Genomic DNA, 27,844 nt, shown 5'->3' on the forward strand with positions numbered 1-27,844 from the left:
TTGTGTATTCAACTGTACTGTCCAGAGATCTGTGCTTCTGAAACAGCGTGATATATTTTATTGATACAAGTAACTATCTAATGTAAGAAATAACTTAATGTCATATACAAATAGGAAGAGAAATGGACTTTGTGTACTCCAAAGTATGAAGAAAGTTAAAGGTACAAATGAGACATATCTCGGGTTATTTGTAGAGTTGGCACTCAAAATATACAATTTAGCGTATAACAGCAACCAATAAAGCAAATAGCATGTTTAACGATACTTCATAGCCAAGATAGTAAAGTACAAGCCAGAGGAATTTATGCTTAAACTGGTGTTCTGGTCAGTTAACATTGAGCTGTCTCTCCACTTCTGGTCACAAAGGCACAAGGGAAGCATTCAAACCCTGGAGGCAGTGAAGAAGAGAGTGACAGGACTGATCCCTGGTGTCAGAGGATTGAGTCATGATAGGAAAACACTGGAGAAATTTGGCCTTTTCAGCCTTGAAAGTAGATGAATGAAAGGGAACCTCATAACCTAATAAAATCATTACTTCAAACTAAACGTCAACTAGAATGATGGAGCACAAATTCATATTAGGAAGTTTAGGACTGACATCAGGAAGTTCTTTTTCCAAACACAGAATCAGCAACATGTGCAATGGACTTTGAGACAGCAAAGTCAAAAACCCAAGAATCATTTAATAAACAGCTGGATGGATGAGCTAGCATAAGCTGAATGGTCGTGCTCACCTGTGATCTTGCAATATGGATGAACTTGAAGTAGAAGAGGTTGTTGAGCAGCACTTGTTGAGTCGTAACATGCAATTTAGAGGGTAGAGCCCAACCCTGGCCTCATCTGATGTCTAAACATGCACTTTCCAGCTGAAATCTCAGGGATCAGGATGGAGCAGTAACATTATCTATTTCCTCCCCTTCCTGGCACAGAAGCAGTGATGTCAGTTGTAGTGCCTTTACTGCCACCCAAGCAGAGATCAGCTAACTCAGTACATTCCAGGAATCAAACCTAGGCCCTTCTCGTCCGTTTGAAAGACTTGCATTTTTATAGCGCCTTTCACAACTTCAGGATGTCCCATAGTTTTTTGCAGCCAATTACATAATTTTGAAGTGTAGTCACTGTTATAATGTAGGAAATGCGGCTACCAATTTGCGCACAGCAAGATCCAATAAACAGCAATGAGATAAATGACCAGATGATCTGTTTTACTGATATTGGTTGAGAGATAACTAGTGGCCCGGGCACCAGGAGAACTGCCCTGCTCTTCTTCGAATAGTGCCGTGGAATCTTTTATGTCCACCTGAGAGGGCAGTAAGGGCCTCGGTTTAACATCTCATCTGACAGTGCAACAGTCCTGCAGTACTGCACAGAAGTGACAACCTGCATTTTGTGCTCAAGTCTCTGGAATGGGACTTGAACCCACAATCTTCTGCTTCAGAGGCACGAGTGCAACCACTGATCCAAGGTAGAACATCAAAATATTTTGAACAAAAAACAAAATACTGCAGATGCTGGAAATCTGAAACAAAGACAGAAAACATTGCAAACACTCAGCACGTCAGGCAGCATCTGTCAGGGGAACACAGTTGATGTTTTGGGACCTTTAAAATATTTTTCTTGACAAATGGACCCAGCTTGTTATCTTCAAATGTTCAGGTGTGAGTCAATTTAATTGATAGCTGTCATGATGATTCAATTATAATTAATTGTATTAAAGATAATGGATTTGTTCACTATCCAGTCAATTTTTATTGAGTGAATACCAATTTTCTTTAGTATCTGAATAATTTATTATTCATCAATGCGAAGCTCAGTGAATCAGTAAATGTTTCGTTCCACAATTTCCTGCACACTTCCAATTGCAATGGAAAACTGTCTGAAATATAAAGTATTTCATGCTCTCATTACTTTTAACTTGCTATAATTTAACAGTATTACGTAACAGATGCCTTGGCACAGATAACTGTAAAGATTGTTTACGGCTTGACTAGTTTTTAAACCATGTAATTACAGAAATGATGTGCACCATCTCTAATACCATCACAAACAAGGTTTCAAGTTGAATGCTTTCACCCCTTAATAAACTTCACGCACCTCAACAATTCTTTAAACCAACAGAAATAAGAATTGTTGCATTCAACTGCAATTGTAATGTTCTTGATCGACAATAGGAAATCAATACTGTATGTCCTTCAGAATCCTGATCTTTATATGGATAATAATCCTGATGTATTGAAGTTGTGTTTTCTATAGCAAGTTTTTATAAGGAGCATGGGAAGTTTGTTCACTTGGTAAAAGTCAGGACATCCATAAAGCAGCATTTTGCATGTTAGAAAAGAACATTGTGCATAGTGCAGTTTTGGAGCTTTGTTTTAGCTTTCAGTCATTTTGTCAAGGGCCAGCAGAGGGGCAAGGATTCTGCTTTTGTTTGTCTCCACAACACGACCGTTCAAAATCATTTCATCCAAGATAATGTGGACTTTGTCTAAATTAAACATGATCTGGATAATTCAAATGTTAAAGAAAATGATAACTAGTTTGAGAAAATGTCACAGAGCAGAAGCATTTAATTCGGAGGTGATTATCTGATTTCTAAATATAGGATGTAACTACAACAGTATCTCATTAAAAGCAAAGCATTCTGAAATGCAGATTGGTTTAGGATTAATCATACACCCACTATGTGTAATACGCAGGTAAAACTGCACTTCAAATACTGAACACACTTGGGTCACAATATTCCCTTTAATTTTTGTGTAGCTTTAAATTTGCCGTGCGGCCGCGGAAATGTGAACAGCTTGTGAGTGGGCCTGCGAGGTACCGTCCTGATTGCTGAGCGTTCGTGTATGCACGCAGCTTAGAGGGAACACTGGTCACAATCAATGCTCCTCCGAAGGTGCGCCGCCACGCACCAATCAGGAGGTTCCCCGCAGGCTGCTCACCAGCTGCTGCTGCTGGAAAAGATACCGAGCATGTGCGATCACGCAGCAAAATTAAAGGGAACGCGCACCAAAATAAAAAATTAGAGGGAACATTGGTCACAATACCTTAAAGGACATAAGTGAAGTGGCCAGAGGAAAATCTTTTACATCCCAGTTTCCTTTGTTTGATATCTGTTTTATTTTATTAAATTAAGGTTACTGAAATAATGTTAGTATAAATAAAGGATAAAATAAAAATGAATTCCTACTTAGATGGTAAAGTGGTGCAGGGTGTTGGGCATAGAGTAGGTAGACAAGTTTGATTCCCTTGCTCAGTGTTGCTGCTATAAAGAAAAACAAATTGGAGAGAATTGTTGCTGGGCTGTCATCGTCAGCTGAACAGCAGGTGTGGCACAGCCTGGGAACTATCTCCGTCCATCCTCACGGAAATTTGGACATATTCGGCCTGAGGAGGAGACGTAAACAGTGTGTGTTGAATGCCCTTATTACATTACACTGTGAGCAACAGCTGTCATAGAATATCCAACCTCATTGGAGAAGCCAGCTGATATCTAAACAATCATTCTGTACTTTTGATCATATTCAGAACAGAGTGCTTTTCTGCTGCTAGATCATGCAGGTCCTATTACATTAGGTGAATATTTGCGATGGGGAGCTAAGTGTTAACGCAGTAATTCCGAGATGCAGTCAACTACAAATAACTTTTGGCAAAAGGATACATCCAACTCGCACTGAAAAAGAAAATACACAGGTAAGGTTAGATTAAAAAAAAAAATCAGGGTTTTGTCTCTCCTGTATTTCAATAATAAAGTTGTGATTAGAATTGAGAATGTTTAGCAGTGCTGGGCACTGCTGCCTGGTAGAGCATAAAACATCATGGGGTTATGTGGCATCATCGTGTCACCAGGATACAGAAATTGATTTCCTTAAAAAGTTCAACTCCTTAACAACAACGACTTCCATTTATGTAGCGCCTTTAATGTAATAAAGGACCGAGATGCTTCACAATTAGATGTATGGGAAGCAGACCCAGAGCCAGGAAAGATTAGATAGCCAAAAATGTGGTTAAAGAGCTAGATTTTGAGGAGGTTTTTAAAGGCGGAGAGAGAAGTGATGAGCGAGACGGGTTTAGGAAGGGCATTACAAAGAGTAGGACCCAGGTGCCCTGTCGCTAATTGTGATGTAAAGGAAGGTGCACAAGAGTCAGAGCAAGAGAGTGTTTGGGGATATAGGACTTGAGTAGGATGTCGAGCTAGGGTGGGAACGACACCATGGGGCGACATAAAGATGAGGACAAGGATTTTAAACTTGAGACGTTCGTGGCACAGGAAACCACTATAGGTCAGTGAGAACTGGGGTCATGCGAGGAGCATGGGGTAGTGTGGGACAGGATATATGCAGCAGAGTTCTGGACAAGTTGAAGTTCATGTACTTCAAAAGTACACATGTAGCATTATATGGTTTCTAAAAATTTCTCGCAACAAAAACAAAACTGCAGCAGCTGCATTTCTTTAAATAGAGCTGCCACTAAAGCAAATGATAATCAAGCTTTAGGAGCTGGCAGAAGGATAACAATTTTGATTTCAGCATAAACCAGGCATGAGTTGTTATGTTAAACACACGTGTTTCTGTGAATGAATTTTTATCCAAAAGGGATGCGAACACCTAGCCTCATTTCTTTAGGAACAAAGTGTCCTACATATATTGATGTCAAGATGGTGTTTATTTTAAAAACAAAATAAGAGTGAATCTCTCCCAAATGTTTTAGTTTTAATTGTAGTAAGTGACGCCATAATTGACTATGACTGCTACTTTATTTTGATCGGCTTATTGTTACTATAGAAATTGGCATTAATGACACAGGTTTCTCACTAAAATAGCATGAATTTTGATACATAACAGAATCAGAACAAAAGCTTGTACAAGAGTGGAAAAGAGCATGTTGGTCTATCTAGCTGGCACCAGAATTCATAAACAGAATATTTCACTACCAATAGCCCTCAATTAATTTTTTCATCAAATGCCTGTCAAATTCCTTCTTAAAATTATTCATCTTATCGGTTTCAATTGCCTCCCTAGGGAGCTTGTCCAAACATTCACTACACTGAAAGTGAAGTAGTTATATCTGACGTGTGCATTCACCTCCCCTATTCTGAGCTTCATCCCATCTCTCCTCGTTATTCTTGGAGCAATGGCAAACATTTTCTCAGGGTTTAACATGCCGACATTGTTAAGGATCTTGAATATCTCAACAAGAACCCTTTTTAATTTCCTGTAGTGTAAACAAACTCACCTGCTGCAGTTCCTCCTGGTAGCTCATGCGTCTGATGCCAGGTATCAGACGAGCAGCCTTTTGCTACACCTTTTCCAGTGTTATGAGGTCACTCCTGTAATGTGGCAATCAGAGCTGTGCAGATTGGGATGAACCCATGGTCCATCAGGCTGAGTATCACATCAGAGATGTATGTTCTATTCCAAGTGCTATACAACCCAAGGTCCTATTTGCCTTGTTTACCACTGTGGCACACTGTGCAGATGGTTTCAATGGCCTGTCCACTGAAACCGCAAATCCCTTTCCTGTGTTGTATCCTGACACTGAATTTTTAATCTCCGTTCAAAGTGATAGTGTCATCACCTTGATCTGGTCAACATTAAATTTCATTTGCCATTTCTCAGCCTAACTTCCAAATTTATCTCGATCTCTCTGTGTCGGATCATCCTGCTCTTGTTTCACTTGGTGTTCCCTGACAACACTTGGCGTCATCAGCAAATTGTGTCAGTTTTATCTCTATCCCACTTATCTCAGTCCCAGCATTGATCCTTGGAGCACCCCAGTAGTGATTTCCTACCACTATCATGCAGCTCCATGCATGACCACCCTCTGTCTCCTTTGATGCAGCCAGCTGTCAATCCACTTCAATAACTGTCATCTATTCTGTGCTTTTCTACTTTATGGACCAACCTGCTATGTGGTACTGTATCAAATATCTTGCTGCATTTTAGATAAACAATCTTCACAGAGTTCCTTTTATCCATGTGCACGGATACCTCCTTAAAGAATTCTAACAGGTTTGTCAAGCATGATTTTCTCCCCATACAGTCCACTTTTACAATTTTTTTTTGAAAGTTATGTTTCCTTCATTCCAATACTTTGGTACACTCTCTTCCTCAGGCGACCGAAGGAAGACAGTATTTGAAGACCAGGACCTCAAACTCGGCACCAAGCTCATGGTCTACAGAGCAGTAGTGATATCCACCCTGCTGTATGCCTCAGAGACATGGGCCATGTACAGCAGGCACCTCAAAGCACTGGAGAGGTACCACCAACGCTGCCTCCGCAAGATCCTGCAAATCCATTGACGGGATAGGTGCACCAACGTCAGTGTTCTCTCAGGCCAACATCCCCAGCATCGAAGCTTTGACCACGCTCGTTCAGCTCCGATGGACGGGTCACACCGTCCGCATGCCCGATACGAGACTCCCAAAACAAGCGCTCTACTTGGAGCTCCGGCACGGCAAGAGAGCCCCAGGTGGGCAGAGGAAATGCTTCAAGGACACCCTCAAAGCCTCCTTGAAAAATGCAACATCCCCACCGACACCTGGGAATCCCTGGCTCAAGACCGCACAAAGTGGAGGAGAAGCATCCGGGAAGGTGCCGAACAGCTCGAGTCTCTTCGCCGGGAGCAAGCGGAAGCCAAGCGCAAACAGCAGAAGGAGCGCACGTCAACCCAAGCACCCACCCACCCACCCCTTCAACAACCGTCTGCCCCACCTGTGACAGAGACTGTAGGTCCCGCATTGGACTCATCAGTCACCTGAGAACTCATTTTTAATGTGGAAGCAAGTCATCCTCGGCTCTGAGGGACTGCCTAAGAAGAGAAGACAACTTTGGTACAACTCCTTTGGTAGCATGGCCCCACAAGGATCAGTGCTGGGACCAATGTTGTTCACAATTTATATTAACGATTTAGAATTTAGAATCAAAAGCACAATTTCTAAATTTGCGGATGAAACCAAATAAACTTGCAGAATGGGCATATAATTGGGAAACGAATTTCAACACAGATAAATGTGAGGTATTACATTTCGGTAAGACAAATAAGGAGGTTGTGGCAGAACCACTGAGGGACTCTGAACAACTGTACATAATTCCTTTTAATGATGTGTTAGCTACAGACTAAATCTGTACCATTGTATATACTGTTTGCATGTACAGTGCGCGGTCCCTTTAAGAGCGCGGGCAAACGCGATGACGTCATGCCGCTAATCACGTGATCACCCAAACGCGGGAAAAACGTGATGACGTCATGACACCATCCACGGGACCGCCCAGGCAGTCCTCGTGGAGCCTCCGACCTGTTAAGACCTGTATTCATAGTTCTCTTGCATCAATTTGTTTAAACTCGTTAGTTTGACATTAAAACCTTTTTGATTGATTGCCTGCGTCGAACTCAATCTCCAGATAGGAATTTGACCATTCCTACATTGGTGACCCCGACTTTTGTGAACGGATTTCGCAAAAGGAACACAGCATGGAGGCGAACGCCATTTAGTTGAAGCTGCCGCAGTTCTGGGAGCAACAAGCGACCTCGTGGTTCATCCAAGTTGAAGCCCAGTTCGCCCGGAGAGGCATCGTTGAGGATCAGACCCGATACTTATACGTGGTCTCCGCACTCGACGGCTCTACCGCCTCGCGGATCGTCAGTCTTCTCGAGAACCCCCCGACGGACCGCAAGTATGAGACCCTCAAGGCGCGGTTGTTACAGGTTTTCGGGCTCACGAAATCAGAGCGCGCCCGTCGGCTGCTCGCTATGCCCGGGATCGGGGACTCCAAACCTTCCGAGCTGATGAGCCAAATGCTCACACTCCTCGGCTCCGAACCGGAATGCTTTCTCTTCAGAGAGTTATTCCTCAGCCAATTACCGGAGCAAGTGCAAGCGGCCTAGGCGAGATCCGAGGTCGAAGACTGCGCCGCGCTCGCTGCCGAGGCAGACAAAATATTCGCAGTTACGCAACAGTACTGTGCTGCCACGAGGTGCCCATCCCCCACAGACGCTGCCCCAGCTCCTCAGCCCGCGGGGCTGTGCTTCTACCACGCGCGGTTTGGCGCGAAGGCGAGATGTTGCCGCCCTCCTTGTAGCTTCTCAAAAAAAAACAACTCCGTCCAATGAAAAACGGGTCTAACGGGTGCCCCGCGGCCGCCATGGCAATCAGCAATGCAGGCAAGCTGCTCTTCATCACAGATACCCTCTCCGGTCGTTGGTTCCTGTGCAACACCGGAGCGCAGTGCAGCATTCTACCCGCGTCAGCTCTTGATGTACAGGCTGGGAGGCACGGCCTCCCCCTTGAAGCGGCTAATGGCGGAGCTATTCGGACCTTCGGCAGACGGCGGGTCCAGGTGTGCTTCGGCGGCCAGCGGTTTTTCTGGGAATTCGTTTTGGCCAAGGTTTCACAAGCCATTCTCGGTGCAGATTTCCTGTGCGCCAACGGCCTCCTGGTCGATGTAAGGAACCGGCGGCTGATCAACGCGGCCACGTTTCACTCTATCCCTTGCCACCGTAGTAACACCATGTCGCGCACCGTCTCCTGCGCTTTCCCGACTCCGAATGAGTTCGCTCGCCTGCTAGGCGAATTTCCAGACTTGACCAGGCCCACGTTCTCCTCCATGGCCACGAAACATGGTGTGGAACACCACATCACCACCACCGGCCCCCCGGTCCACGCGCGGGCCCGGCGCCTCGAACCTGGGAAGCTAGCGGTCGCGAAGGCGGAGTTTGCAACAATGGAATGCTTAGGGATTATTCGCAGGTCGAATAGTCCCTGGTCTTCGCCTCTTCACATCGTTCCGAAACCTGGCGGCGGATGGCGGCCCTGCGGCGACTATTGGCGCCTAAATGACGCCACCACTCCTGATCGAAACCCGATCCCCCACATCCAGGATTTCTCTGCCCATTTGGCAGGAACCACCGTTTTTTCCAAGGTTGACCTTGTCCGAGGCTACCACCAGGTCCCGGTGCACCCGCAAGACGTCCAAAAGACCGCAGTCATCACCCCTTTTGGTCTCTTTGAATTTTTAAGGATGCCGTTTGGGTTGAAGAACGCCGCCCAGGCTTTCCAGCGCCTCATGGACTCCGTGCTGCGGGACCTCAAGTTCCTTTTCGTCTACTTAGACGATATCCTCATTGCCAGTCCTAATAAGGAGGAACACATCTCTCACCTACGTACCCTCTTTCGACCCTTCAGCCAACACGGCCTGATTATCAACCCAGCCAAGTGTCAGTTTGGTCTGCACCAAATTGATTTCCTGTGACATCGCATTACCTCAGAGGGAGTGGTTCCTTTGCAAGCAAAGGTAGAGGCGGTGACATCCTTTCCACGCCTGCAGAACATAAAGGCCCTGCAGGAGTTCCTCGGCATGGTAAACTTTTACCACCGTTTCGTGCCTAAGGCAGCACTGCTCATGCAGCCCCTGTACGAGGCCCTCAAGGGCAAGTCTGGCAAGGATCCGGTAGGCTGGACGGTTGACACGGACCGGGCATTCACCGACACCAAGAGCGCCTTAGCCAACGTGACCATGCTGGCGCACCCGCTATCAGGAGCCACCATCGCCCTCACCGACGCGTCAGATTATGCAATCGGCGCCGTTCAGGAGCAGTGGGTGAACGGGACGTGGCAGCCGCTGGCATTCTTCAGCCGTCAACTGCGGCGTAACGAGCGGGCGTACAGTACTTTCAACAGGGAGTTACTAGCCCTTTTTCTGGCCATCCGCCATTTCCGGTTCTTGTTGGAAGGACGTCCTTTCACCGCTTTCGTCGACCATAAGCCACTGACTTTTACCATGGCCAAGACCGCCAAACCGTGGTCATCTCGACAACAGTGTCAGCTGACATACATCTCCGAATTTACCACAGATATTCAGCACGTGCCGGTAAAGACAACCTGGTGGCAGATTGCCTCTCCCGCGCGACCGTGCATGCGGTCCAGCTGGGCATCGACTACGCCCTCATGGCAGCAGACCAAGTCTCAGACCCAGAAGTGCAGGCCTACCGCACCAACACCACTAGCCTCCAGTTGGCCGACGTCAGGTTCCATTTGGCTGGTACCACGTTGCTGTGTGACGTCTCCGTTTAGGACCCTCGCCCTATTGTGCCGGTCGCCTGGCGCCGCAAGGTGTTTGACGCCAAACGTGGGTTGTCACACCCAGGAATGAAGGCTTCTCAGAAGCCAATGTCATCTAAGTTCGTTTGGTGGGGCATGCATAAAGATGTCCGCGGCTGGGCCAACACCTGCGTGGTCTGCCAAAAGGCCAAGGTACAGCGCCACATCAAGGCTCCATTGGCCACCTTTGCAGTTCCTGAGCGACGGTTTGACCACGTTAATGTGGACCTGGTAGGACCACTTCCACCTTCCCATGGTTTTACGCACATCCTGACCATAGTAGATCGCACCACCAGATGGCCAGAGGCAGTTCCCCTGTCATCTACTACTTCGGCGGACGTGGCCAGGGTGTTCATCTCTTCATGGGTCACCCGTTTTGGAGTGCCTGCTGACATCTCTTTGGACCGGGGACCGCAGTTTTTCCTCAGAACTCTGGAATGCGGTGGCTCAATGACTCGGTGTCAAGTTACACTGCACCACAGCCTACCACCCACAAGCGAACGGTCTGTGCGAATGTTTTCACAGATCGCTTAAGGCCGCACTGAGGGCCAGCCTCCAAGACGCTGGATGGGCAGACAAGCTGCCGTGGGTCATGTTGGGCCTTCGCACGGCCCCCAAGGAAGATCTTCACTCTTCCGCGGCAGAGCTCGTTTATGGTCAGCCGCTGCGAGTGCCAGGGGATTTCCTGCCAACACCAACGGAGCCATGGTCCGCCGCACGCCAGCTTATCAGTCACCAGGAAGCAGCCAGATGTTTCGCGCCGGTTCCCACATTGCATCACGGGTTTCAGGGCTCTCACATTCCAGCGACTACGTGTTCATCCGCCACGATGCTCACCGGGATCTGTTCAAGGCCCCATACACTGGTCCTTTCCGCATGTTAGAGGCAGGAGACAAAACCTTCAAGGTGGATGTCGGTAGTAAACTGGACCACATTTCGGTCGACCGTTTGAAGCCAGCACACCTGGACCTTGACCGTCCCGTCGAGACTGCACAGCCACCGCGACGAGGTCGGCCGCCCACCGTCGTCACGCCAGAACAAGTGCAACCACCCGCCAGACCGCCCGCCGTCTAACAGGAGAATACAGGAGTCGTTCTGACAGGCTTGTCAGACCCCCTCACCGTTTGACTTTTTCCGTTAAAGACAATTCTGGGGGGGGTGCATGTGGCAGAGCCACTGAGGGACTCTGAACAACTGTACATAATTCCTTTTAACGATGTGTTAGCTACAGACTAAATCTGTACCATTGTATATACTGTTTGCATGTACAGTGCGCGGTCCCTTTAAGAGCGCGGGAAAACGCAATGATGTCATGCCGCTAATTACGTGATCACCCAAACGCGGGAAAAACGTGATGACGCCATCCACGGGACCGCCCAGGCAGTCCTCGTGGAGCCTCCGACCTGTTAAGACCTGTATTCATAGTTCTCTTGCATCAATCTGTTTAAACTCGTTAGTTTGACATTAAAAACCTTTTTCATTGATTGCCTGCGTCGAACTCAATCTCTAGATAGGAATTTGACCATTCCTACAAGGTCACATATTACTGTACTTGGAAAATTAGAATCTAAATGGGGTAGAAGAGAAAAGGGATCTCGGAGTACAAATACACAAATCACAAAGTAGTGACGCACGTTAATAAGGCCATAAAAAAACTAACCAAGCACAAGGGTTTATTTCTTGAAGGACAGAATTTAAAAGTAAAGAAGTTATGCTAAACTTGCATTGAACCTTGGATAGACCACACTTGGAATACTGTGTGCAATTCTGATCGCCATATCATAAAAAGGATATAGAGGGTGCAAAAAAAGATTTACAAGGATGATACCAGACATGCAAGGTTATACCCATCAGGAAAGGATGAATAGACTGGGTCTCTATTCTCTTGAAAAGAGAAGGCTGAGGGGTGACCTAATAGAGGTCTTTAAAATTACAAAAGGTTTTGATAGAGTAGACACAGAGAGTGTTCCCACTTGTGGGCAAGAGCAAAACTAGAGGCCATCAATATAAGATAGTCACCAAGAAATCAAATAGGGAATTCAGAAGAAACTTCTTTATCCAGAGAGTGGTGAGAATATGGAACTCGCTACCAAAGGGAGTGGTTGAAGCAAATAGTATAGATGCATTTAAGGAGAGGCTAGATAAGCATATGAGGGAGAAGGGAATAGAGGGTTATGCCAATAGGGTTAGATGAGGAAAAGGAAAGGAAATCCCTGTCCAGAGTCCCAACGGGTGACAAGCTGATCCTCCTTGGCGACTTTAACGCCAGAGTTGGAAAGGACACAGACCTCTGGGGAGGTGTGATCGGCAGAGAGGGGGTAGGGAAAGCCGGCTCCAATGGTACCCTCCTCTTGACGAAATGCTTAGAACATGGCCTCGTCATAACCAACACCTTGTTCCGTCAGAGAGACAAGTACAAGGCTTCATGGCAGCACCCTCGTTCCAAGCACTGGCATCTGCTAAACTAAGTCATCGTCCGAGCGAGGGACCGCAAGGACGTCTGCATCACCTGCGCCATGACAGGAGCTGATGACTGCTGGACAGACCACCGCCTAATCCACTCTGTCATCTCCATCAATGTAGCCCCAAAACAGCGGCGGCAACAGAAACAATGCTGCAGGAAAATTAACGCTGGAGCACTCAAAGACCCCGCTAAGAAAGCCCTATTCAGCCTGCGCCTCACAAACAACCTGACGACTCCCAGTGATGCAGAGGCACAGAGTGCCCACAGCGTCTGGTCTGCACTCAAGGCTCCATAATCAGCACCTGCGAAGACACGTTCGGTCACACGACCAGGAAACACCAAGACTGGTTCGATGCAAATGACCAGGAGATCCAGGAGCTAAAAAGCTGCAAGCGCAAGGCATTCCTGATCTGGAAACAGCAACAGAACTCGAGAGCAAGAAAGCAGCTCTACAGAAGCCCGAAGGTCGAGGCCCAACAAAAAACTCGCGACCTAAAGAACAGATGGTGGGTGGAGAAAGCGCAGGAGATCCAGCAGCTAGCCGACAACCACGGCATGCGTGGCTTCTTTAGCGCAGTCAAGACCATCTACGGCCCAAGCACCTAAGGCCCTACCCCACTGCGGGCCAAGAATGGAGAGGTACTCATCAAGGACAGAGAGGCAGTCAGTGCCCACTGGAAGGACCACGACTCTGTCTTCAACACGAGTGTCCTCAACTCCATCCCACAACATGCTACCCGCCACCATCTCAGCACAACCCCAGCCCGGCATGAGGTTGAAAAGGCCATCTGACAACTGAAGAACAAGGCCTGAGGAGCAGATGGAATCCCCTGCTGAGGCACTAAAGCATGGCGGAGAAGCACTACTGGCACGAATTCATGAGCTCATTTCTCTTATCTGGAAGAGAGCATGCCAGGGGATCTCAGAGACGCCATAATTGTGACCATTTTCAAGAAAGGTGAAAAGTCCGATTGCGGTAATTATAGAGGAGTTTCCCTGCTGTCTGCCACAGGGAAAGTCATTGCAAGAATCCTCAATTGCCTTCTCCCAGTGGCCGAAGAGCTCCTCCCAGAGTCGCAATGCGGATTCCGCCCACTAAGGGGCACAATGGACATGATCTTCACCGCACGTCAATTACAAGAGAAATGCAGGGAACAGCACCAACCGCTGTACATGGCCTTCTTTGATCTCACAAAGACCTTCAACACGTCAACCGTGAGGGATTATGGAGTGTCCTCCTCAAATTCGGCTGCCCTCAAAAGTTTGTCACTATCCTCCGCCTGCTTCACGACTACATGCAAGCCGTGATCCTGACCAACGGTTCCACCACAGACCCAATTCACGTACGAACTGGGGTCAAGCAAGGCTGTGTCATCGCACCAACGCTCTTCTCGATCTTCCTTGCTGCAATGCTCCATCTCACCCTCAGTAAGCTCGCCACTGGAATGGAGCTAATTTATAGAACAAACGGGAAACTGTTCAACCTCCGTCGCCTCCAGTCCAGATCCAAGGTCGTCCCATCCTCTGTCGTCGAATTACAGTATGCAGACGATGCTTGCGTCTGCGCTCACTTGGAGGTCGAACTCCAAACCATCCTCAACACCTTCAACGAAGCGTACGAGAGCATGCGCCTTACATTAAACATCCGTAAGACAAAGGTCCTCTACCAAACTGCCCCCGCCACACAGTACTGCCCCCCGATTATCAAAATCCACGACAAGGCCTTGGACAACATGGACCACTTTCCATACCTCGGAAGCCTACTGTCAACAAGGGCAGACGTCGACGACGAAGTCCAACACCGCCTTCGGTTGCCTGAGGAAGAGAGTGAAGACCAAACATGGCACTAAGCTCATGGTCTACAGAGCAGAAGTGATACCTGCCCTGCTGTATGCCTCAGAGACATGGACCATGTACAGCAGGCACCTCAAAGCACTGGAGAGGTACCAGCAACGCTGCCTCTGCAAGATCCTGCAAATCCATTGGCAGGATAGGTGCACCAACGTCAGTGTTCTTGCTCAGGCCAACATCCCCAGCATCGAAGCTTTGATCACGCTCAATCAGCTCCGATGGACAGGTCACATTGTCCGCATGCTCGATACGAGACTCCCAAAACAAGCGCTCTACTCGGAGCTCCGGCACGGCAAGAGAGCCCCAGGTGGGCAGAGGAAACGCTTCAAGGACACCCTCAAAGCCTCCTTGAAAAAGTGTAACATCCCCACCGACACCTGGGAATCCCTGGCCCAAGACCGCACAAAGTGGAGGAGAAGCATCCGGGAAGGCGCCAAACACCGAGTCTCTTCGCCGGGAGCAAGCGGAAGCCAAGCGCAGGCAGCGCAAGGAGCGCACGTCAACCCAAGCACCCCACCCACCCACCCCTTCAACCACCGTCTGCCCCACCTGTGACAGAGACTGTAGGTCCCGCATTGGACTCATCAGTCACCTGCGAACTCATTTTTAATGTGGAAGCAAGTCATCCTATGTAAATTCCGGATTCTGATGAGTACGTGAGTGCCCTTGTATGCAGGCCATTCAGCCCCGAGGCCTTATCGTCTTTCAATGTCTTTAACATTTCCTTCATTTCCTTATTGTAATTACTAACATTCTTCAAATGTCCTCCTCATTAGTTCCAGGAAAGAGTCAACACTTTTTCCCCGTCAATCCCGTTACAAATACACTGTTCAGGATATCCGCCATTTCCCAGCTGTTTTTCTATTTCCTACAATCCCAATCCACTTGTCAAACTAGGAATTTATCAGTCTTCACCCTATCCTTGGACTCCTGTCTGTCCACCATTGATGTGAAGATCTATATTTGAGGAACAACCTCTTTTCTGCCCTTATTTCTTCCATTATCTCCTGTGCTGACCACAAAGGTTTCCTCTTATTCCTATTGAATTGAAATGCAGGGAGGATGTTTCCCCTGGCTGGGGGGTCTAGAACGAAGGGTTACAGTCTCAGGATATGGGGTAGGACATTTAGGACTGAGATCAGGAGATATTTCTTCACTCAGAGGGTGGTGAACCTGTGGAATTCTCCACCACAGAAAGCTGTGGAAGCCAAGTCACTGAATATAGTTAAGGAGATAGATATCTAGACACAAAAGGCATCAAGGGGTATGGGGAGAGAGCGGGAATATGGTATTGAGATAGAGGATCAGCCATGATAGAAACATAGAAGATAGGAGCAGGAGTAGGCCATTCGGCCCCTCAAGCCTGTTCCGCCATTTAATGAGATCATGGCTGATCATTCAAATTCAGTACCCTGTCCCTGCTTTCTCCTCATATCCCTTGATCCCTTTAGCCTTAAGAAATATATCTAACTCCTTCTTGAATATATTTAATGAATTGGCCTCAACTGCCTTCTGTGGTAGAGAATTCCACAGGTTCACCACTCTCTGGGTGAAGAAATTCCACCTCATCTCAGTCCTAAATGGCTTACCCCTTATCCTTAGACTGTGACCCCTGGTTCTGGACTCCCCCGCCATCGGGAACACCCTTCCTGCATCTAGTCTGTCTAGTCCTGTTAGAATTTTATAAGTTTCAATGAGATCCCCTCTCATTCTTCTAAACTCTAGCGAATATAAGCCTAATCGACTCAATCTCTCTTCATACGTCATTCCTGCCATCCCAGGTATCAGTCTGGTGAATCTTCATTGCACTCCTTCCATGGCAAGAACATCCTTCCTCAGATAAGGCGACCAAAACTGCACACAATACTCAAGGTGTGGTCTCACCAAGGTCTCATCATATTGAATGGCAGAGCAGGCTCGAAAGGCAAAATGGCCTACTCCTGCACCTATTTTTCTATGTTTCTAATTTATCCAGTGATTTAAATTGACTTTCTATGCCACTTTTGCTCAAAGCTTTGTCCTTCTAACAATTTATTCTAGTCCAGCTCCATTAATTGCTTCATTCTCTGAAAGTCTGCCTTCCTAAAATTGAGTAAGAATAAAATGTATGTTGCCAAAAGCATACCAATATTTCCACTATTAAAAATTGTTTTGTCATTCAGTTACATTTTTGTGAAGCTACTTGGTTACATACTTGACTCAAGTCCAGTGCTGTGGCCTGATTTGTGCCATTGCCAGGATCCTTTATGGCCCATTGAGATGTGCCACCACCATGGGACTACTTTAACTGTGTAAATGGTATTTCAGTCCTACTAATTATTAATGTTGTTTATTAACTCACCACTCTACTGAAGTATTTATCCAAAACCTCGACAAAGTTATGTATAAGTTCATACACTGCCAGTTCATTCTGAAAATCAAAAATAGAAGTTACTTGTCTGCATTATTTGTATTTCAATATTTTCAATAATCTGGGTGAGCAGCCAGTGGTTGCAGTTCATGTAGAATGGACATAGTTGGTAGGACTGAAGGAGGGTTCTTGCACATGAATGTGAGGAGCTAGGACGGAACCTCACGATCTCATGGATAAAGGAATGGCTGAAGAATAAAAAGCAGAGAGTAGGAGTAAATGGATGATCTAGTGGTGTGCCCTAAGGATCTGTATTGGGATGATTTTTGTTACCTGTAATTTTAAAAATTCATTCTCGGGATCTGGGCGTCGCTGACAAGGCCGGCATTTATTGCCCATCACTAGTTGCCTGAGAAGGTGGCAGTGGGCCTTCTTGAACTGCTGAAGTTGGTGTGGTGAAGGTGTTCCCACAATTCAGTTCTTATTATGTTTTGTAACGGGTTTGATACAGCCGAGTGGCTTGTTGTGAGTCAACCACATTGGTGTGGGATTGAAGTCACATATAGGCCAGACCAGGTAAGGACGGCAGGTTTCCTTCCGTAAAGGACAGTAGTGAACCAGTTAGGTTTTTACAACAATCTGACAGAATCATGGTCACTTTTACTGATATCAGTTTTTTATTTCCAGCTTTTTTTTAAAAACTGAATTTAAATTCTCAAACGGCCAAGGTAAAATTTGAACTTGCATTCTTTAGATGAATGATTTGGACATGGGAATAGGGGCATTTATACCAAAATTTACTGATGACAAAAATGTAAGGAGCATGGCAAACTGTAAGGGAAACTCAGAGGTAGAACTGAATTAATTAGAGCAGATAAGGTTGAAGAGGGGAGCGGTCTAACTGAAGCGTTCAAATTTTTGACAGAATTTAAGATGGTTAATAGTGAAGGATTATTTCCACTAGTCAGTGAATCTGTAACAAAGGAATAAATTTAGGATTAGCATTAAAAGAATAAAGGGGAGGTTAGAATATGGAGTTCATTACTACAAGTGGATATGGAAGTTGAGCCAATTACAGTGCCTAAGAGACTTAAATGAACACTTCAAAAAGGAAAAATGTTAAAGAATACATAGAACAAGCTGGGAAATGTGAGTGGAATAAATAACTCCAATGTGATGTTAACACTGGCAGAGACACGATGGTATAAATGGCCTCCTATTGTGCTGACATTGCTATTGTTCTATGAAATCACTGTCTTATACAATTTAATATTGTCATTTGCATTTTATATGAGAATATTCAATGACAGAACAGGATTAGTCACTAACTTTTATGTCTGCTCTGTTGTTTACTTTGTTTTATAAATTACCACCAAGGTCTGCAAGTTCTCACTATTATAAAGCCTCGTCTACCTTATTGTATATTGTGTCTATAACAGATTGACGACAGCTTCTATAAGACAGACATTAATTGGTTTTAGACTGTTACATATTCTATTATTAAATGACACCTCAAGAATGTAAAATTTCACTACAGAAAAACATCATGGCCTGGAGTTTGTGCCTAGACATACACGTAATCGATTACGTGGCTTAAAAGATCGCGGAATTTTGGGCATGAGTTACACCCATAACTACAATACACCCAAGTCTGCTCCATCTTTTACGTCCATCCATCAAACCTTCCGTCCAAACGAATTTCCGCCCACAAACCCAACTCTCAAATGTGAGTATCCTCCAATAGCACTTGTTCGGGGGTCTCAACATTCCTTCTTGATTTTCAGGCACAGCAGGAAACAAAGTCATTTCTCTGGTCTTTAAATTACAATTCTTTGAGCATTAAAAAAAAAAATCCTCACTGAGACCAGCTCTATATTTTGTTTCTTTTAATACATTTTTATGGCAAAGTAGAAGTCACATTAAAAATTGAAAAGTTTCCCCGATTACAGGTGCTGTGCCTGATGTGCATGAATGATGGTTAAATGGGTTTTAAGACTCAAAGAAGAAATATACTGCGATGGGTTTGGCGTTTCCTGGGGCCCTGATTGTTTACTCTGATTTGTGCCCATTTTAATTTTTGGGCGCATTCTAATGAGATTGGGAAGATACTTGGGTGTAACTTGACATCGGCAAAATGAGGAAGGAGGAAACTCCAGGCCTACATAATTTTGTTGTCATTTGGTACACACTTGATGCATATTTATGCAACAGTACATTCTGCATACGAGCCAAAATGTTTTCTGCTGGTTGCTGTATGTTGTGGGTAATGGGAATGAAAACATTGCCAACATAGCACAATAAAGAGCAGGCTTGGCACGGAGTACAATGGAGCGGCATCATCTTTAACAGTAGCGTGAGTGGGAGTGAACTATCTAGTAAAAAAAAGGCTCATCATTGTCAGAACCAAGAAAAATAAATTGAAAGGCTTTGTCACCGAGAAGAAGAGCTGCAAAGTCAATGGGCTCGATTTTCATTGGGCCGTGGAGACATGATTGGAGGCATGTGGGGGGTTAAAATCCCGAAATCAGGGGTCCCAACCCCATCCCGCACCCAACCCGCCTCCATGCCAGTTTCAAAGGAGGCGGGTACCCGCCCCGCAATGGGACCCGCCTACCCGAGGTGGGAAGGGATTAGTGCCAATTAACCGCCTGTTAACAGGTAGTTTTTAGCCTAATCCCCATTTTTAATGCTGAAGTGTGGGATTCCCGACGGCTCCAAACCACGCCAAGTTTGTGAGGCGAGCCGTCGGGTTGAAGGACTTGGAGGGGTCGAGATGTTGGTGTGCAGGTGAGTGATGGGTGCATGAGTGCAAAGGTAAGTATGTTTGGTGTGTCTAAAGTGATTAAAGAAGTTTAAATGACCTTTTCTTACCTTTTCAGCCTTCCTTCCTTTAGGTCTCAGGAGTCCCTCATCTCACTGGCACAGAAAGTTGAATGGCTGCGAACTGTCAAAAGTGACAGCCTTCAGCTTTCTGTGCAGGAGAGATTTCTAACCGAGTCTGTGGAGAAGGACTCAGGTTAGAAGACTGTCAGTGTTTGACAGCTTCAAACAGCTGTGAAACGCTGATATTTCATCTGTCAAAATCTCTTGACAGATGAAATTTCAGTCTGTGACGTTACCTGTTGCCGGGTGGCCCTTAATTGGCCTGCTGAGCCCGCTGGGCGGGCTCAACAAGGTCAATCAAGTTAAAATCGCGTGGATTGGCCACATCTCGATGGAGGCGGGACTACAACCCCAAAAGTTGTAGTCCCACCTCCTGCCCGACTCCTGAATGAAAATCCAGCCCAATGTGACTGCAGTTTTCTGCTGACAACCAATAGAAGTGGGAAAGAGAGAGAAAAGCATCAAACCATAGTAAAACATTAGGCTCAAAGGTTAGCCTGTGTTGGAAGGCTGGCCATAATTGGTGACCGTGCCAAAGGACATTTACCCTTTTTCAGTAGTGGAGGAGTAGGCTGCATCAGTCACAGCTTCTTACATGGAAGGTCAGTTCAGATGGTACCAGTACTCCATTATTCATATTATTACTTTGACCACTAACTCCACTTGTAACACCTCACAGTCATTGATTATAAAGTTTAAACAGCCAAAAACCATATGCATCAATCCAATAAAAAAAAATCTAAATATGAATGATGCCTCTCTCTGTGGTATGAGCAGACCTGCAAAACTACGTGAAATGGCAGCTGTCATTCCACTGCAGTGTATTGTAATATCGGTGCAATTATCAGACACTTTTATTGACTTTATGCACAGAATCACATCATGTGGCATGGACCTAATTTACGTATCAGCAAAATATGTTTGACACAAATACAATATGGCACGCAGCACAAAATACACCAGCACAACTGTGTGTAAATTTAGCCCATTACCTGCTTCACTGTGGGTGGACTGTGTATGTGTGACACTGCTAGCTCTGCATCAATTATGTGCATTAGTTCATTCTTTTTTTTTTACTCAAGTAGTTGAAGCCCACTGATAAAATAATTGATACTGTAAATGTAAAGATTAGTGTTGGCTCTTTTACGACAACAACAACTTGTATTTATATAGCGCCTTTAATGCAGTAAAACGTCCCACGGTGCTGGTACTGCAATAACTTTTCCAATCGTTACCCAAGCTGAAGTATGGGCTTGTATATTGAAAACATGTAGAAGATAAACAGATATAGAACATGCTATAGCCAATGAAGTTCAGAATATATTGGTTCAGTGAGAATGGTAAAAGCTGCTTACCTCTGCATCATCAATCCCAATTACAACAAAGAGTGCAGCATACTGACGGTACACCAGTTTAAAATCCTTGTACTCAACAAAGGAACACTGGGGGAAAGACAAAAGCATTTTCAGAATTTCTAACCTTAATTCGTCATATTGTTTTGTAAATTGGATTCTATTAATTTTTCAAACTTAACATTTTAAAATTAGTTTGCTTAGGCATTTTCTTCCCTCTTTGGATACTTTTGTGTCACACGTCATTTCCCAACCAAAAGAGCTTGTTGCGTTGGCAATGTGATGCCAGGCCTCAGAAATGCTGTTCCAAGTGGGCTTAGGAAGTACCAGGCTGATCTAGCCAAACTGTTTTCTTTTCCTCCCTTGGGAATCACCACCTACTATTCTTAATCTGTTGAGGAAGATTTGATGATGTAGCTCTTCCCCTACCCCTAATTTCTCCTGCCATCACCCTTTTACACCAGGAGAGTGGGCATAGTCCTTTCACACAAGCCAGTACTACCCCACCACCACCCCCGCCTACTTCCTCCCTACTGTAGCTTAATGGGAACAACAACAGTATATCAATATAGTATAGAAGAAAACAATTACATTTTTAACAAAGATTCATTCATGAATCCAAGACAGATTCAGTAGCTTTTTTAACGTGTTAGGACTTTTACCTGGTCCTTTGTTCGTGAGAGGCAATTTTGAATGACATCAGCTTCTAGCAGTGTTCGTTTGTGGGTTTCCACAGGTTGGTAATACCGGCAGAGTCTCATTTGCCCTTGTTTGTTAACCAAGAGGAAAAACTTGATCATTTTAGTAAACTTCTGAACCAAGACAATTGGTGTCCCTTTTTATGTTTCTTTCACAATATTTCTGAAAAAAGCAACAAAATATTATAGCTCATTAAATTTATCCTCTGAATTAGGAAGAAACCTCAGCTTTATAAACAAGATCAGATTTTCAGTGTGTAAATAAAATAAGTTTATTATAATTTTAAAGCTTAAAAATACACTATTAATACCATCGCTAAAGCTATATAATAACTTGCTCATTGCAACTCTTTGATACACAGTGTAAATATTAAAAAAAAATTAATTCAGTAACTAACCAGGGACTAGTGTCAAGCTAAGCTTTGTGTCTATCGAACTGCAATTGTATTCTCTGCTTTTTTTGCTACAGCTCCGCAACAACAATAAAGAGTTTTTTTTTTTTAAATTGCAGCAGCAGCTTTTGTCAGATAAAAGAGTTTACAGAAAGTTTTACTTAACTTAGTGGCACAGTAGCATATTGTGATGATGTGCCAATGTACTGAGCCATGGAGTGATCAGATTCAGATTTCATTCAGCCCTCCCTCCTCTGCAGTTTTACAGGCTTAGAGCTGGGTGGAGACCAGGTAATTCTCTGCAAGGGGACAGAAAAATTGGATGGAGAGCTGCTCTCACCTACCTCTTAATAGAAGACAAAGAGCATCATAGGTAGTGGCCTGGAAACAATTTCTTGGATACAGGAATTGCATGGCCAGATCATCAGCAAGGGCAGAAAATGTGGGTAGGGGGAAGTGGGTGCATGCTTTCATGGAAGGATAATGTATCCTCAAAGAATAGAAATCCTACCTGACAAACAGCAGGTAAAAATGTTCTATTACTTTTACAGTGCCATAACCTCTGGTACAAGACAAATTGTTTCTGATTATGTTACCAATAATGAAACCATACAAAACAACACTCTCTCTTCGGGAGGGCTAACTGTACACAGGTACTGTGCTGTGTAGGTGTCTCAAACAATTTTAATAACTACTTTAAACAGTCAAAATAATAAAATAATGTGTGTTACCTATATAATAATCTCAATATGACATATCAGATAGAAATCCAAAAGCAAAAAGCAAAAACAGAACAGGTATTGCCAAACCATCCTCACAGTCACATTTCTTTAATAAAACAAGTGACTACTATGTGAAAGTTGGACTTCAGTCATCTTGCTATCAGCCATATCAGGAACGAAGGACACTAGGAACTGTCCAGTAAAACTATTTGAACCAGATTGAACGTGATGTCAGTGTGACCTGAAGTATCTTTTATAAAGCTTGATTCTTCCTGGAACAAAATTTAACATTTTGAAGACATAAAGCAAATATAACATTATTAGAAAATAGAGAAATACTAAAATTTCCAAAATAAAACATCCAACATCTTATTTTTAAAGTAAAACTTTTTATGTCCCAAGGAAATTAGACAGAAAGTAGCTGCTATTCATTAAATAGGGCATGTGCTAAAGATAATTCTGACTAGTTACAATACAGAGGAACTATATTTGAACTCTATTACCCTCTGGCTAACTGTACACTAACTACCAGGCAACTGAAAGGGCAACCTGTAAAGACACTAACAGCTGCCTCATGCAGGCCTGAATGTGGCTCATGGTTACAGTGACTTCCACTCCAGTATTTCTACAACTGCATTCCAGCCAAATTCTGCAGATACTATAAATACCTCGTTATCACTGGTTCACATGACGGGAAACCCCATTCGCAATTCAAAGCAAAAAATCTCCATTGTTGTCTAATCACCCGAAACTGATAGTAATTCGGTGTGAATTGCTACATTGAAGCATTTTACATAGAAACTGCCAATGGTGTAATCAATAAAAATAGATGCAGCTGCCCCCCCCAATCACTCAGCTGCTAACGGCATGGTGTTCTACCGAGCTACCAAAAGTGCAAGCTCTTTTGTTCACTGGTGCATGCCGAGCTCAGTGATATCAGTCAAAGCAGCACTGGGGGTTGTAGTTAGTTTCGGCATCACTGGGTTAGGGAAAACAGCCAAGGCTCTATCTCCTCATCATTATTTACTGACTGCTGCTGGAAAATGCCTGTGTGGACATTATTTGAGCGCAGTATCGGAGTGTCACTATGAAGGCCCACACGACCAAATAAGAAAGAACTTGCATTTATATACCGCCTATCACACATTGAGGATGTATTAAAGTGCTTCACAAAAGATTTATTAATTTTGAAATGTAGTCACGGTTGTTTTGTAAGTAAACAAAGCAGCCAGTGCACAGCAAGATCCTGCAAACAGCAATGAGATAAATGACCAGTTATTCTGTTTTTGGTGGTGCTGATGGAGGGATATGTGTTTCTCAAATAAGTGACTTCAATCACCAGAACAGTCTTATCCAAAAGGCTGCACCTTGAACAAAGCAGCACCCACTCAGTATTGCACTGAAGTGCCAGCCAGGATTATGTGTTCCAGTCCGTGGGGTGAGGCTTGAAACCACAACTTCCTGACTAAAACTTGAGAATGCTACTACTAAGCCAAGTTGACTCCCTACTAACAGCTACTGTTCAGGCTCAAAAGTAAAGACTGGGCACTTGAATGAAGTACTGAAAGACTTCTGCACCTATGGAACTGTAACCCAGCACCAGTCACTGTCTTCAGGACTTGGAGAAAAAATGACTGGGGTGGGGGGGTGCAGTTAGGCGATTGAGAGTCAATGAAAGTCAGCAAAGATAGGGTAGTGGGTGAGTGGGACTTGCTGCGGGATAGAATACAGACAGCAGAGTTTTTAACGAGCTGAAGTTTGTGGAGCTTGGAGAATGGGAGGCCGGCCAGAATAGCATTGGAATAGTTGGGTTTGGAGGTGACAAAAGCATGGATCAGTGTTTCAATGACACATTCGCTGAGATAGGGATAGAGACAGGCGATGTTACAGTGCTGAAAACAGGGGGTCTTTGTGATGGAGATAATATCTCACTTGAACAGGACACCAAGGTTGCAAACAGTCTAGTTCAGCCCGAGATTGTAGTGGGGAGGTGGATGGAGTTGGTGGTAATTTGTGCCAGGGGCCGAAGACAGTGGCTTCAGTCACCCCAATATTCAGCTGGAGGAAATTATGGCTCCTCTAAGGCTGGATATTGGACAAGCAGTCTGATACAATCGAGGCAGTTGTGGGGTTGTGAGTGGTGGTGGAGGCGCAGAACTGGGCATCGTCAAGGCAAGTGTGAAAAGTGACCTCATGTCTGCAGATGATATCGCCAAGGAGCAGCATGGAGAGAAGAAGGTCAAGGATGGACCCTTGGGGGTCTCCTAAGGTGACAGTGTGAGAGGGAGTCATTGCTGGAGATGCTCTGGCTACAATTGGATAGGTAAGAGTGAACCAAGCAAGGGCAGTCCTAACAAATTGGACAGCAGAGGGCAGGTACTGGAGGAGGATGGTGTGGTTGGCAATGTCAAAGGCATCAGAGGGGTCAAGGACAGGGGCAATGCTTTCACAAAGAAGGTTGTTTGTGACTTTGGTTCGGACTGTTTGGTGCTGGGGGGGTGGTAGGGCTAGGCGGGCAAGGGTGAAGCAGCAGAAGTAGCTGAATGGATGATCTTTATCTTGGTAACAAAGAAATCTATGAGCTTCTTGTACTTGTTAGAGGTGAGGGTGGAGGAGACAGGGGAGTTTGGTTGGTTGGGAGTAGAGAAAAGGCTGGGGTTATCTTTGCCATCCAGGATGATCCTAGAATAGTAGGCGGTTTTGGCAGCAGAGAGTAAGGTCTGGTGCAGCTTGATGTGGTTGAGCCAAATCTGGTGGTGGATGGTTAAGTCAGTAAGGGCATATTCTCGCAGTTGGGTGAGGATCCCACTAATTGGTATTCATTACAATTATATTCACACTGTTATGTACTAACACATCTATAAAGCATTTCAATAGAGCAGAAATAATAGATCCATTAGTACAAAATAGATTATTGACCAAACTAATGTTTTGGAGAAAAGATGAGTCTTAACCTACAAAACAAGCATGTAAGCATCTTAAGCCTTACAATGCTATTTCAGTCACAGTACTTGATTAACATTGCCTCATTTAAAAAAAACTTTGTTTGTAATTATCTGTAATTATCACATTTATTTTCGGTTACTAACGCTATTGACTAGTTACACTTTTAGACCAGGATCTACGATAATTAATTTCTATTCACCCAGTTTTATCCCCATTCCAGCCTTCTGTGAATATAGTCAGTCCTCTGGTATCTCGCACAAGTTCTGTGTGAGCTTAGGCAATGAGTGTTGGATGGATATTTAACGCTGGAGGCCATCACAGCAAAGACCACTGGAAAGCGACCAAGAAAGAGTAAGACCGTAGCTGCTTTTTCCCCTCTCTACACAGGAGCACTCAGGCCACACACTCTAACCGCTGACCCAGTTAAAACAAAGCCCAGAATCAAACCTGGCACCTGTTGGTCCGAATGGCTCAGTACTCTTAGCTACTAGATAAAAGGCATACATGCGTCAAGGCAAAATATTATTATAGAAAGCTACCTCAATCCCTTTCCGTTTTATTAATAAGCCCGCTTAAATAGAACACCTCAAATATCTGAATATAAAACGTCTCTTAAAATTGTATCTGTAAAACAGAGATGTAAGCACTGTTTTTAAATTTAAATGTTTTTTTGAAATAATAACGGAGTTCTAGCCCATTTCTAATGAAGGGTCTAAATCTATACCGGAACAGCAAAACTCCGGCAGCGATGTCCTGGGGCTGCATTTTCTGTTTTGAATGCTGGGTTTTCCTGGTGCTGCCTGTGGAATTGCAGGTAGTGCGCACAGGAGCACGCATGTTCCCAGTGTGCAGAGGCTGGGCAGGTGGGCGCCTGCGCACTGCCGCCCGGGCTGCCAGGCCTGTATTTGGCGAAAGGGCCGCGGCCGCCCCTCCCCCACAGTGCAGCGCGCCGCCATATTCTGCAGAAAGAATGTCAATGGTGGCTCGCTGGCGGCGCTGAGACCTCGTCGGGCTCGTCTCTCCTCCCGTCAATATAACAATATCCCTTATTAATTAATTCACAATAAACATGGACGAACATCCCGTAGGAATGTCCTCGCATACTAATTCTGGCGGCCCTTTGCTGGGCCCGGGAAGCAACGGCGGCGGTGGTAACAACAACAACAACGGCGGAGGAGCAGTACGGCAACAGCAGGGTCAGCAAGAGGAGTTGCAGCGGCCCCAGTACACCATCCCCGGGATCTTACACTATATCCAGCACGAATGGGCCCGCTTCGAGATGGAGCGGGCGCACTGGGAGGTGGAGAGAGCCGAGCTACAGGTAGAGTGACAGGCGGCGCGCACACGCCAGGATCCCAGGGTAGTGGGAGAGACGGGCGGCGACATCTGCTCGGAATGAGCAGTACGCTTCTGCGCTGAGTGTCCACCCGGGACGGGGGGGTGGTGGGGGAAGAAGCGACAGAAACATCGGCTGGTATTTACCCGAATGTGGGAGCATCCTCGCCGCCGCCATTTTGGTTTCCAATATGGCGTCAGCCTGCTGACTAAATAGCTGGGAAGATTTTTGTGTGGGCGCCCGCGGCCCTCAGGCTCGCCCGATGTCCCTCATCTATCAACTTTAATAGCTTGATTCCAGTTCGTTTCCGATTTATGCTGCTGTCAGAAATTGTGCGCGCCTTGTATGTGTCTTTGGACAATCAGATCGCAAGGGCTTCTAAGAGCTGGCTATCTGATCTTGTACAATGTGGATTGTTTGGTCGTTGCTTGGGTAGCATTTCATAAGCACTTCATGTAGGACATGACTCAGATCCCGTAATTTGCCCGAAACTGTCAGCCTAGACATATATGTTTGGCTTAAAGCGATTCAGTCGTGATCCGGCAAGTTGGGGCTGACCACATCATTGGACATAGTGTGAATGACGCGATATAGTTTTAATTACAGCTTATTTCGTAATATTGATTTGCAATTTCATTTCGAAGCTATTACCTCAACAGATGCACATTCTCGTACTAATAAGATATAGCTTATATAGTAATAATAATGGAAAGCATGAGACAAAAAGCACGGAATTTCAGTTGATCGTTC

The 27,844-nt window shown here is 45.2% G+C and overlaps 2 protein-coding genes across 10 annotated transcripts in view; one reads left to right on the forward strand and one right to left on the reverse strand.

Moving 5' to 3' along the window:
- On the reverse strand, window positions 1-27,344 carry ap4s1 (adaptor related protein complex 4 subunit sigma 1). 4 transcript variants are annotated; one of them, XM_086003416.1, is made up of 6 exons: window positions 27,241-27,344; window positions 21,663-21,861; window positions 21,004-21,090; window positions 16,757-16,825; window positions 3,662-3,673; window positions 1-2,501 (listed from the first exon to the last, which is right to left on the reverse strand). In XM_086003416.1, the coding sequence occupies exons 2-6, from the start codon at window positions 21,798-21,800 to the stop codon at window positions 2,373-2,375; spliced, it is 435 nt and encodes a 144-aa protein (XP_085859542.1). In that variant the 5' UTR covers window positions 21,801-21,861; window positions 27,241-27,344; the 3' UTR covers window positions 1-2,372. The 4 variants fall into 4 exon arrangements, 3 of the variants coding, with proteins under 3 accessions (XP_085859542.1, XP_085859541.1, XP_085859543.1); XM_086003415.1 differs by lacking the exon at window positions 27,241-27,344 and adding an exon at window positions 26,483-26,607; XR_015080281.1 differs by lacking the exons at window positions 3,662-3,673; window positions 27,241-27,344 and adding exons at window positions 3,191-3,387; window positions 26,483-26,611 and having other exon boundaries at window positions 2,381-2,501.
- Window positions 3,337-27,844, forward strand: part of strn3 (striatin, calmodulin binding protein 3) — a 254,149-nt gene continuing 229,641 nt past the window's right edge. For 5 of the 6 annotated variants that reach the window (XM_086003408.1, XM_086003412.1, XM_086003410.1 and 2 more), the window contains exon 1: window positions 26,710-27,079. In XM_086003408.1, the coding sequence (XP_085859534.1) occupies window positions 26,828-27,079 (252 nt within the window). In that variant the 5' untranslated portion in view covers window positions 26,710-26,827. Of the gene's footprint in view, window positions 3,694-26,709; window positions 27,080-27,844 lie in introns of those variants that run through there. The other variant, XM_086003414.1, reaches the window with a different exon arrangement.

This window comes from Somniosus microcephalus, chromosome 12, assembly GCF_052327205.1.
Source record: "Somniosus microcephalus isolate GS21.2 chromosome 12, FLI_Smic_1.0, whole genome shotgun sequence".
NCBI lineage: Eukaryota > Metazoa > Chordata > Chondrichthyes > Squaliformes > Somniosidae > Somniosus > Somniosus microcephalus.